At 49.7% G+C, this 12,632-nt stretch overlaps 2 protein-coding genes across 8 annotated transcripts in view; one reads left to right on the forward strand and one right to left on the reverse strand.

Annotated features, from left to right (window-relative positions):
- The first annotated feature begins 223 nt into the window (after nt 1-223).
- Isl2 (ISL LIM homeobox 2) lies at nt 224-5,390 on the forward strand. Its single transcript, XM_076925326.1, has 6 exons — nt 224-477; nt 1,251-1,440; nt 1,547-1,809; nt 3,264-3,547; nt 4,149-4,316; nt 4,640-5,390. Exons 1-6 carry the CDS (start codon nt 420-422, stop codon nt 4,754-4,756), a joined length of 1,080 nt encoding a protein of 359 aa, XP_076781441.1. The 5' UTR covers nt 224-419; the 3' UTR covers nt 4,757-5,390.
- Nucleotides 5,391-9,299: 3,909 nt separating this feature from the next.
- Nucleotides 9,300-12,632, reverse strand: part of Scaper (S-phase cyclin A associated protein in the ER) — a 325,065-nt gene continuing 321,732 nt past the window's right edge. For all 7 annotated transcript variants that reach the window (XM_076925321.1, XM_076925318.1, XM_076925323.1 and 4 more), the window contains one exon: nt 9,300-10,335. In XM_076925321.1, the coding sequence (XP_076781436.1) occupies nt 10,232-10,335 (104 nt within the window). In that variant the 3' untranslated portion in view covers nt 9,300-10,231. The remainder of the gene's footprint in view (nt 10,336-12,632) is intronic.

Genomic DNA, 12,632 nt, shown 5'->3' on the forward strand with positions numbered 1-12,632 from the left:
GCCGGCTGGGTGGAGATGCGGCTTCCAAGGGATTGCGGGACCCGGGGCTGCAGAGAGGATCCTGGAAGGTTTCGGGGGAGGGGGCTGCGCTCCATTGTTCACTCCGAGCCAATCAGAGCTTTCCCACTTCCTCCCAGCCAATCTCCCGGCGCCTCCGTCTCTACCCCAGCCCACCCTCTGGGTCCCCAGCATCTCCCTAGCAAGCCCCAGGGCGGTGGGAGAGCTGGGTGACGCTACAGGTCCCGCCTCCAGCTCGGGCCCCGGGCGAGAGCGTGCTGACGTCATGCTGCGTGCGGGCCGGTGCGGAATCGTCCCTTCAACTCCGCGGGGCAGGAGTTAGTTAGCAAAGAGCAGAGGCTGGGCGCGCGACCCTGGTCCTTCTGCCCCCGGCCGCACGCTTTGCTCACATCTCTCTCTGCATGGTGGATATTATTTTTCATTATCCTTTTCTGGGTGCTATGGGGGATCATTCCAAGAGTAAGTCTTTCTGTGTGTGTGGGTGTGTATGTGTGTTTGATATGCAACGTTTCCAATGCAGAAGAATGTTTAGCGGATTCTACAAGTGGCTTTTATTTGACAAAATACTTGGGAGAATGAAAAACAAACAAACAAACAAGCAGTGCATTTCGCCTGTAACAGTATTTATTAGTTGGAATTCTACTATTTTATTTTATAATTAGACATTATTTCCCAAGTTGACTGGGATGATCCCAAGCTGTGAATTCTTTCTCTGTTCTGCTAGGACGATTAGGTCTGACTTAGGGAGATGGGTTTCCTTTCTGTCTTTCGAAGATAGAGAGGTTTCAGTCGCTTGATCTGAGGTGTTTAAGAACTGTCGAAGAAGCTGAAGAAGGGACAGGGTTGAATGCTGCGGTGTCGGTGTTGAAATAGGAGGGAGTCGTTGTGAGCAGGAGCGGGCGGAAATCCGGGCTTGGCCGACAGTGTGGAGACGGAGGCGTCCGGGGCTCCCCGGTGTCACCGTGCTGTCGCCTGCCTCCCGTTAGTTCTGTCTCTAGCTGAACCGATGCTACACACCCGTGTTCAAAGACGGAGTTAACGGAAATGTCAGGAGATCGTGTTGTTTTCGTTTCCTATTTTCTGAATCATTCGAAAGCTTATGGTTCCCTTGTGGTCGCACTTCTAAGAGCGGGAGAGCAAGGGAGGGCGGGTTGGGATGGGGCTGCAGCGGCCAAGGCCGGCCGGGGTCCGGCAGCCGGGCCTGATGCGGGACCTGCGCCCTTTCCTGACAGAGAAGCCCGGGACGGCCATGTGCGTGGGCTGCGGGAGTCAGATCCACGACCAGTTTATCCTTCGGGTGTCGCCCGACCTCGAGTGGCACGCCGCCTGCCTCAAGTGTGCGGAGTGCAGCCAGTACCTGGACGAGACGTGCACGTGCTTCGTGAGAGACGGGAAAACCTACTGCAAGCGGGACTACGTCAGGTGAGCCGGCTGGACCCGGGGTTCGGCCCCCTTGGGCTGGAGGGACACGGCTGCGCGTCCTGGGCTCGAGTCCCTGCGCTGACGCCCGCCGTGCCCGGGCCCGCAGGCTGTTCGGCATCAAGTGTGCCCAGTGCCAGGTGGGCTTCAGCAGCAGTGACCTGGTGATGCGGGCGCGGGACAGCGTGTACCACATCGAGTGCTTCCGATGCTCCGTGTGCAGCCGCCAGCTGCTCCCTGGAGACGAGTTCTCGCTGCGGGAGCACGAGCTGCTCTGCCGAGCCGACCACGGCCTCCTGCTGGAGCGTGCTGCGGCCGGCAGTCCGCGCAGCCCCGGCCCGCTCTCCGGCGCCCGCGGCCTGCATCTGCCAGGTAAGCCGCTCTCCCGGCCCGAAGCGCTGGGTCTGTGAGATGTGCGACTGGGTAGCCGACCGCCGAGCTTCGGACGGGAAGCCGGTGTGAAAGGCCGCTTGCGCTGGGAACCCTGCTATGTGTCTGCGTGTGCCGGGGAAAATTGTATGTATGTGAGCGTGTGAGCCTCGGGAGTTGTGTTTCTCCGTGGCGCGGATCATGTAGGACACAGGCTAGGATCCAGAGAGTGGAGGACCCGGAATCCTAGGTGCTGCCTGTCTGGGCTGTGTTTTAGAACTCCTGTGATGAACAGGTTACCGTCAGGGAGAAAAGGTATCCCACCGGGAGCCTACGGAAGAAGGTCAGCGGTGCAGAAGAGGGGCCTGTGTTCTTGTTTTGATGTCTAGCTAGCATAAAGGTTCAGGGAGTTTATTGAGTAAAATCTTCCTAGGATGATAGGTGCCCTGGCCAGGAGTTGTCCAGACTGGGAAATACGTGTTGACAAGAAGCAGGTGGAGAGGGTGCCACAGAGACCCTAGTTCCAGGAAGCCAACGCGTCTGCTACCCAGACCGGACTAGACCACCGGGCCTCCTTGTGCTGGGCGGCACCAGGGACTCCTTCCTCTCTGTAACTCCATTTCCACACTGTAGGAGGAAATTGGTCTGGGTGGGCTGTTTGTAAATCTTTACCCAGACCTAGAAATGTCTAGAAGGGACATTAATGTAAACAATGCATCTAATATCCAGTGGGTGTGTAGACCAGGTTGGAAGTAAAACAGAATGGAGTTGCTGTCGCGTGAACCCAATCTGAATTCGCCCAGGGACTCCCCTTTGTTTTGAAATGTCGGCTTGAGGCTGTTTGAGGTGGGTGTGAAAGGCAGCAGTCATTGGGCTGAGGGAACCCAGAGCCATGAAGAGAGTCACAGACCGAAGCCCCAAGGCAGGGAGCCAGGAAGGAGCCATTCTGTGCCCAGAAGACCTCTGCTGCCCCACGTCGGAATCTTCCCAGTCTCAGAGTGTTCCTAAGGGCGAGACCAGCCTAGCCGACCCCTTACCCGTTCAGAGCAGACAGAGAGTCTCCCAGTATAGGAGTTATGCCGGTGACCTGGGTCCCTGTCCCTTTCTTTTCCCCGCCGGAGTCGCAGTTCGACTTCCACCTCTTCCTCTAAAAACTCCACCTTCTTCCAGAGGGCTTTGCTTGTCCAGCTGGATGCAGTTGGGTTTTCCTAGGGTGTACTAGTACCGCAGCGACCTAGAACAGAACTCCAGAATCCTACAGGACTCGGGAGATTCGCTGCAAGGCAATTGGGCTAGGGAGATAAGGACAAAACAAAAAGCATTCTCCTTCTGGGTAAGGGGAGCGGATGGAGAGGGAGATGAACAATAGCCAAACGAACGGAATATCAGGGAAACGAAATCTTGGGGAGAATGGCGGCTGGCAGCCCATCCGACCTCCTGTCTCTCGGCCCCTGCAGACGCTGGGTCCGGACGACAACCCTCACTGCGCACGCACGTGCACAAGCAGGCGGAGAAGACAACCCGGGTGCGGACTGTGCTCAACGAGAAGCAACTGCACACCCTGCGGACATGCTACGCCGCCAACCCGCGGCCCGACGCGCTCATGAAGGAGCAGCTGGTAGAGATGACCGGCTTGAGCCCGCGGGTCATCCGCGTGTGGTTTCAGAACAAGCGTTGCAAGGACAAGAAGAAGTCCATCCTTATGAAGCAGCTACAGCAGCAGCAACACAACGACAAGGCGGTGAGGTGCTGGTGGCGGCGGGAAGGCGGGTGGTAGCCGCCACGGCTTTCCAAGGCCTTTCTGGGGAGAACTAGGCGGAGCTGGAACTCCCGACGTACCTTGGCACCCGCACCTTAGGAGAAAGGCTGACCTTGGCGTTCAAGTTTGGTGGTACCTTATGCCAGTGATAGCCCAGAGTTGAGGGGCCCTCGGCTTAGAGATGACCCTGTGGTGTGGCTGGGACTGTGGGGTTGTACTTTTTCTTGGGCTCTGTGTGTATGTGTGTGTGTGGGGGGGGGGTAGGGCTCGATCTGAGTTTTTGTTTGTTTGTTTGTTTGTTTGTTTTGTTTCTTTTCACATACCTGGCTAGGGAAGGGCATAAAAGGACTTCCATTTCCCTGGCCTGGTATTTGACTCTTACAGGAGTGAACGGGTAGCACGTTTGTGGGCCCTGGGGTGTCTCCACTGCCGAATGGGGATTCGTTGTGTGCAGTGGAGTGCATCTCCTCAAAACAGTTTAATTCCCAAATCGCTCTCCAGAGCCTGGGGCTCTATGCTCAAAAGTGGTGCAAAAGCTGACCTATCTCTAATGTCTCGTGCTGTATGTCTGCTTGCTCCTCAGAGCCTTCAGGGACTGACTGGGACGCCTCTGGTGGCGGGCAGCCCCATCCGCCATGAGAACGCGGTGCAGGGCAGTGCAGTCGAGGTGCAGACGTACCAGCCGCCCTGGAAAGCACTCAGCGAGTTCGCACTCCAGAGCGACCTGGACCAACCCGCCTTTCAACAGCTGGTGAGGCCCTGTGAAAACTGCACAGTGGGAGTAGGGTGGAGGGGACTTCGCTCGCATAGGACCAGCGTCTTGGGGGACAGATTTGGTAATGAGAAAGCCTTCTGGACCCTCAGCCTCGCTGCTGACACTAACCCGATTTTAATGTGTCTCTCACCGGGTCCCAATCCCCCTGTGCGGGTGGGGACCTGGCATCCCTCTCTTCAGGGTTTACTCAGGTGACGGCTTGTCTGCAGGGGACACTCCAGGTCTCTGAGCGGTTGACCTAGCTTAAGCGTGTGTTCACTTGTTTTTTTTCCCCCCCTCTGGTGTGTCTGCCCTCCCAGGTCTCCTTCTCTGAGTCAGGCTCCCTAGGCAACTCCTCCGGTAGCGATGTGACCTCTCTGTCCTCGCAGCTCCCGGACACCCCCAACAGTATGGTACCTAGTCCGGTGGAGACGTGAGCGAGGACCCCTCCCTGCCAGCCCGCGGACCTCGCATGCTCCCTGCATGAGACTCACCCATGCTCAGGCCATTCCAGCTCCGAAAAATCTCCGGCCCTTGTAATTATTGTTGTTATTTAACGCGAGCGGGCAGAGGCACGCGACAGCAACGCGACGGCCAGAAGCACGGGGACACAGCCTGCCCCGCGGAGACTGGAGACTCCTGTTCCAAGGACTTTTCTGTTTTTTCTCATAACTAGAACTTGGGACGTTCTGGGTTAGCTCCGCCCTTGCCTCTCCCTCGCTGCGTGGGGAACTGCCACTCTGTCTCTCTGCGCCCCACTCGCCATCTGGTGGGGTCCTACAGGGCCCTACCCGGCGAGGACGCCTGCTCCGAACTCGCCTGCGCTGACCCGAGGCTTTGCTCTGGACCTGGCAGCGAGGACGGGACAATTCCAAGAAACAGACATAACCCCCAGAGCGCATGACTGCCGGACAGAGTAGAAACCAGACTGTCTTTTAAAAAGTGTTTTAAATTATCAGTCGACGGAGGACAGTGAGAGCCTTTGCCGAACAAAAGTAAGTTATTGTTATTTATTGTGAGGCGAATAGTGGGACGAATATTTTGATCTTAATAAAAAACAACCCGATGCCATGCCGCGACTCTGTGCTGTTGGCGCCACGGGAGCCAGACGAACGCCACTTCGCGAGTGGGCCTCGTTGCAGCTTCACCGGCTCCACCCGCCCTCGTGCTGCGGCTCAGTCGGCGCCCGACGGGCGGGCCAGACCCTGATTGGGCGCCGAAAGCGTGCCCGACGGAGATTGGGCGTCTACGGGGCGGGCCCGACACTTATTGGGTGCCGACGGGGCGGGGCAGGGCGGTTCCGGTGCAGTGTGAACTGCGAGGCGTTTCCGGAAGCCGGAGCGCTCCTTGCCGGAGGCGAGGACGCTTGGAGACTAGTGCCGGATTGTGGGGTGACTGGTTTAGGGAGCGAAGCCCACCCTGCGTCCCCGGGCTCTGCGGCGCTTCCTCTGTGTTGTCCCTAGAGTGGATGCGCGACGTGATCAATCTCGCTGCATTTATTAATTCCCCCGTCTAGACAGAGGAGAAGGCCGGGGCGGCTCCTTATCTACGTTTGGCATCACCTGCAAGCGATACACTGAAGGAGCCACAACAAGCCCCCGCTAGGATCGCGGCTGCAGGAGAAAATAAGTCCACCCAGAACCAGTCTGGCGTGTCCTTGGTTTATTTTCTTTCCAGGCCCGAAATGGAGGGGGCGGGGGATGGCCCCTGGATATGTCGTGCCCAGGTCACTTGGTGTGACATTTCAAACCCCTGCGACTTGTTTTCTTGAAAACTGGCTTTAGTGATCGCAGGAAATAACCAAGAGATACAGAATCTGCAGCAGGCCCCCGGGCAAGCAGAGAAAAAAAATCCCGGCAGGCTCAGGTTTTACCCTCTACAAATATTTAACCCTTTGGCAGTCTGGGACAGTTGTTTCCCAGAGCCAGCATTCTGCCCTCCCTTGGCTGGTTCAGAAAGCTGCCAGCTACCAGCCAAACCACCATCCTGCAACAATCTGACGTTTCTATTTTCTTGCTTCCACAGTTAAATGGCCAACAGGTCGTCCCCTTTATGTCCAGGTTTTGTTTTTTTTGAAGGAGTGTAGTGCTCTCCTGGAGCGGGGGACGGTTACCACTCTAGCTTATCGGTAGCGGTAGCGACGAATGACAAATGTGCCCAAAGCGGCAGTCTGGGCTAGAGGAGTAGAAACCCTCTATTAGAAGCAGTTGCTTGGGCTGTCCAGCAGTTTCACACCCATCCACCCCACAGCCCCAGTTAAGGATGGAACGGTTCCTGGCAATTAAAGAAAATGATAACAGGTGGGAAAACTGAACCATATTTATAGTTTACTTCCCAAAAGTCAAGGTGATGCTAGCACTTTAAAAAAGGGAACATTCTCTTTCTTGGGGATTTAGGAAATGGTCTGCAAATGTACATATACACACATATATATACTGTATATCTATATTATATACACACACAGAGTTAATTAGGGCCAGGTTTACCTCTTAAAGCTGGTTCTTTGAGGCGTCATTCCGTTAACTTAGACCATCCCCTTCCAAGCAGAAATACAGATTTCTCTGTTTTGCATCTAGTTGGCTATTGGATAGGAAACGAAACTATAATAAATCTTACTTTTGGAAACTTGCCTATCAGAATATTGTTTTTTTACTTTCTATTAAAAAGGAACAGGTCCTTAAGGAGTTTCATTATTAGCTCTGAATTTTTGCTTTGGACAGGGTGCAGTATTTTACAAATATCTACCCGCCTAGTTAATATGATCTTTCACCTCATTATTTACAGCTTATGCCAACCAACAACCCATTTCCACTGGACACCTTGGTGTGCCTTTTATTATTTTGAGGGAATTACCCAAGTAAGGTGGTCGTGGTGCAGAGATGTGTGAGCGATTACAAGCTCTTTCTCCCACTGCCTACCCAGAGGAGTGTGTGGTGCTCTCAAGTTCCCAGGAGGAAAGGCTTGTAATGTCCTTGGCAAGGTATCAGATCTACAGTTAGTTACATTAATAAATATCAATTTTACTGGCTCCCAGGTCATCTTTAAACATCTTTTGTAATGAAGTAGGGATTTCCTAGTAAATTAAATTACCTGTGACAATTACAACTTTTGTACTTTACGCTAATGTTGAACAGGAGACATCCAGATCTGTAGGAAAATCTTAGTTCAAGGAAAGGGGCTATGGGTGGAAAAATGGAATTACTTAGCATGATTCACTTCAGAGTGCGATTTCCTCAGAAGACTTAACTAATTATTTGCTTAGCTCTGTGGAATTGAGGCAGGAAAAGGATCCCAGAAACAGACAAATTTTTGGCCGCACAATTTAGTACACATTGTAAGGCTGCATAATTCTGGGAAATTCAGAGTCCTTGAGGCAGTATTCCCATTGAATTTTAATATTAGATGAGTGCGGGACAGAAATCGGCCTTTCAGTTTTGAGTACGGAGTAGGTTAAAGCTCAACCTTGTCAGAGCTGGGAAGACCGGGTCTAAATGAACCATTGTTCTAAGACTGCCCTCCCCAAATACCAAATGCCAGACTCTGCCACTTTTGCCTAGGGGTGGGCTTACACTGCCCTGCAGTTAGCTGTGTATACAGAGAGAGAGAGAGAGAGAGAGAGAGAGAGAGAGAGAGAGAGAGAGAGAGAGAGAGAGAGAGAGAGAGAGAGAGGAGAGAGGAGAGAGACTATGAGAACGAATTAGCTGAATAGAAGTCTGCTGGAGGGAAAAAACAATGGACGATTAAGTTTTTGCAGAGAAATAAGTTCCCAACGGAGCTGCGATAAAAGCAGGAAATTCGGAGTTTATTAAGCTGATGCATGGGCAGATTAGAGGCTTTTAACTGTGGGTCTGATTGATGTAAAAGTAAACTTTCTTTAAAATGCTGAGATTCTGTGCTATAATGAGGATTGTGTGACCAATTACAGGCTAGCACCTTGTTGATGAAGTCTGTGCATGGAAAATACAGATAAATAGAGCTAGGTTGAGAGTAGTGATGGGAGAAGAAAGGGCACAAGGAAGTACTCCACTCGGATCCAGATGTGGGGGCAGGAGCCTTAGTGCCTCCTGTCGCAATCCCCAGCCAGGCAGCAATGCTTGGCGGATCCAGCCTTTGCTCCATAAGGTCAGCACCTAGAGGGAGAGTGGCTCATCAACTGGACTCGGGTGGGCAAAAGTTTGCCTGTTGGGAAGTTGGATATGTACATGAAGTGTGGGGCGGAGAAGGGGAAGACTGGGGACCTAGAGGACAATGACATCCACCAGAGCCGGTCGAGGAGCCAAGGAAAGATGCAGGTGTTTTTCACAGCTGCAAAGGCCTGAAGAACACAGAGGTTAAGGTTAGAGCCAGGTCTTGACCTAGGCCCTGTGGAAGCGATCCAAGGTTAAGACGCAGCAGCGACTGCCAGAGTCTGGCAGGGGTGGATCGGGAGGGGGTGGGTGAGCAGCTGCGCCTGAGGACTCACTAGGAAGCAGCAGTCCTGACGTGCCCTTGGGCTTCGGGAGTAACTGGCTCTGAAGAGTTTAGGGATAATTTTGTTACTCCGGGTGTAAAATTTGGTTGCACATGTTGCTGCTCCTGGGGTCCAAGCACGTTGGGTTCGAATTCTGGGTTGGTAGTGCGCCACCGCCCCAGGTGGAAACCACCGGCACTTGCTGACTGTAGCAGGCACGTCCCACTGAAGGCAGTGGGACCCTTCGGCTACCTGCTTATTTGCGAATTCTGGGAGGTTAATCACGGTTGTCTCTATTATTTATGTTTTTTTTTTTTTTTTTGGCAAATTTCCTAGCAGATAAGAGGTATATTCCATCGCAAATCGTCTCGCAGGAAACATTATAAATACTTGATGCTCCCACCCCCATTCCGCAAGGACCGCCCTCTACTCGCTCCCTCCAGTAGCTGCAACTTTATTTGTCCTTCCCCACATCCCTCCCTGGAGATGGGGTGTATAGGGTCTAAGCAGGAGCACCCGCAGTGTTTGGCATGGCTTACATCAGACCTCTTTATTTTCTTTTGATTTGTAAAACAGTAAAAAAACATTGAACATAGAAAACTCTGTAGCGTCATGAGGTTCAAAAAAAAAAGTGCCTGAATGTTAGGTAAGTTTGCTTTTCCGTAAGAAAGGCAAGATTTATTGTGTTGTTCAGCTTCCTGTGACAATCTTTAGGTTTTTGGGTCAATTTTCCACAGCTAGATCTTTGTTGGTAATTGCTACCAATGTCACTTGGGTTCCGCATTGGGTGGGCTAAGAGGGCTCCCTGTGGCCCAGCCCTGCAGGAGCTCCGTGCACAGGATGGCTTGTTATTCAGAGACATGGCCACCCTCATTGTTTCTTTTACTCTGTGTTGTTTCAAGTAAACTATTTAAGAAAATACTTGATGCTCCCTCATTTAAAAAAAAAATTATTTTAGAGGCTAAATTTAGCTCAGCACACTAATAGTTCACAGTGCTCTCCGCCCGTGAGTTCCCCACCAGTGGTTAGGTGCTGTAATTTCAAACAGTCCCAAGGCTTAATGAAAGTGTTAGTTACACAGATCTTAACTCCAAGTTTTAGAAGAAACACTTAGAACAGGGTTTATAAATTCTTAACACTTTCTCAAATTCGTACTGCTTTAATGTGAAAAGTCAACACTGAAAATTGTGTTACTTCATTACAAGAATGAGATTTGTCTAATTTTACCCATATTACAATTGCAAGTTACACAGCATGAAAGTAAACAAATTCCAAAATATTGTGCATAAATGAAACAAACGCAATTTGCAAAATTAGGAAGGACAGTCCAGTATGTACAGTCTTTATAAACAAGGCAAAGAGGGACGTATCTGCAGCAGAGAGGATACAGACCAGAGGTTCCTGGAGGAACAATGGCAGACACTAACAAAGGTACTCAAATACACAATTAGCTAAAAAACATTTATTTTTTCTCTTTTTTCAAGAAAAATTGCCGGGCTTCTTCCCAGACCTGCTGAGGAAATCTGTTAGCCAGCTCCAGGTAGTCCCCGAGGTTTCCGAATTTTCCTGAGGGAGACAGAAAAGAGACTAAAAAGTAACTTCTGAAGGCTTACAAATTAAACTTATTTTGATATCAGAGTGCAAATGGAACCATATATTTCAAGTAAAGCACTGTAGTGTGTTATAAACATGTAGTTTAGCCACAATTCAGTCTGTGGTTCTAACATATTCAGACATTAACCTATATATAAAATGTTATGAAGTATTTATTTTCGGGCTCCAGAATAAGAAAACAGGTACAATGAACACAACACGGCGACAGCTATGTATAGGCACATCTGTGTGTCAACGGTGACTGTTTTATTATCTGACTGGTGCTGAGGACTGTGCTCAGTGGTCTGCACACAAGGACCAGCTCTGTCACTGAGCTGCAAACTGGGCCTAAATGGTGACGTCTTTTTCCCAAAATAATCTACTTAATTTAAAACACGGACTTAGGCATAACTTTGAAACTGTTCAAATCTGGCATTTAGTAGTTATCTAGCAGAGCAGAGCAGAGGTGACCTTTAACAGCTTTGCTGAGCCCTCCAAACACTTGCTGTAGTCATGGGGCAGTGGATATAAAAGCTGAAACTCCTCTTAGTGGTAAGAACCTGGGAGCCCACAGCTACTTTCTAATCTGAAAGGTTACCTGAACAACAACCTAAAAATGATGGTCGCATTTTATTGAGGACTTAATCTAAATAAAAGGGGAACTCATGCAAAAGTTGTAAGCTGAACACTTCGTAAGAAGTCATTTTACAAAAAGAAAGATTAGTATTTTTTCTGAGTCAGGTTTCATTGTGTAGCCCTGGCTGGAATATCTGTAAATTGCAGATATCCACCAGCCTCTGCCTATAGCGTATTGGGATATGTATATGCATATATATGTGCACACACACACACACACACACACACACACACACACACACACACACACACACACAGAGCCAGAGGCAATGGATCTCCTAGAACTGGAGTTACAAGGGGTTGTAAGCTGTCTGACGTGGGTGCTGAGAACCGAACTCTGGTCTTCAGGGAGAACAGCAGGTGAGCTTAACTGCTGAGCCTCTCTTCAACTCTCCCCAGTTCTCTTTAATTAAGTAAGCATGTTATGAACGGTCACTAATAGTGCTGAGAGCAAAGCAAGCAGAGAGCAACTATTCAATTGTTGGTTTATGTGTGAAGTCTGTTATAGATACGCAAGGAAGGCAAAGAAAGTGCCTGCCCCACCCTGACCACCACCCCATCTCCAGAAAGAAGGCTGAGACTTCCTCTGGCTTTGCTCAACCAAGCAAAGGGAGGCAGCTTCAGCTTTTGGACTTGGCTTTCCACAGGCTTAAATGGTGACTCATCTTTTTTAGGGCAGAAGAAAAATGTCTACATAGTTATACCGGCAAAATACTGTTGCTTAATTAGAAATAAATACATTAGAATATTTGCAAAAGTATTTTCATAAGCTTAAAAATTAAACACTTGTTTTGTAAGAAATAGTAACAAACTGGACTGATTTCCTTCACATGTCATAGTAGTTTAAAAAAAGAAAAAGAAAAGAAAAAGAAAAAGAAAGAGAAAAAGAAAAAGAAAAAGAAAGAGAAAAAGAAAAAGAAAAAAGACCCAGAGGCTGTGGCTGAGTGAGGGCAGACCTGAACTTGCACACAGAGTCTACAGGCAACAATGGTGCTGACTTGAATTTCTGACAAGTCCCATAGCTTTCTGTTTACTTTTCTGAGTACCTGAGTCAATAAAGCCTCCCATTTTTTTTTAATGATACTGTAACAGTTTTGTTGTATTTTCTTCTGTGTACTTTGCAACACCTGCCTACTGTAGATTTTTTTTTTTGTATGACAGCCAAATTGTCTCCAAGTAAAGGCTTCTTGATGGGTGCCATAAAGAATCCTATAGGTTAGGGGTGGGCCTAAGAACAACGACTATTATATATTTCATTTCATGAGATAGGTTCTCATGTAGCCCAGGTTGGCCTCAAACTCACTATATGGCTAAGGGTGACTTTGAAAGGGTTCTGTCTCTACCTCCCTGTGCTGGGATTATAGACACAGGACACTAATGTCCCATTCTGAAGAACACTCATCACTATCAACCATATGAGGACTTGGGAAAATCTAGAGTGGGACTCATTAATCAGAGATTCTGCTGCAACAGCCAGAGACCAAACTGTACTTCTCAATTAGCGGGCTATTTTAAGATATTTAAGATCCTAAAAAAGAAGCTTAAAATTCTACATCTCTACCTCTGACCAGGGGAACACCTCAGCAGGAACAAACAAACAAACAAACAACAACAACAACAACAAAACAAATGCC

The sequence above is a fragment of the Arvicanthis niloticus genome, chromosome 26 (assembly GCF_011762505.2).
Source record: "Arvicanthis niloticus isolate mArvNil1 chromosome 26, mArvNil1.pat.X, whole genome shotgun sequence".
NCBI lineage: Eukaryota > Metazoa > Chordata > Mammalia > Rodentia > Muridae > Arvicanthis > Arvicanthis niloticus.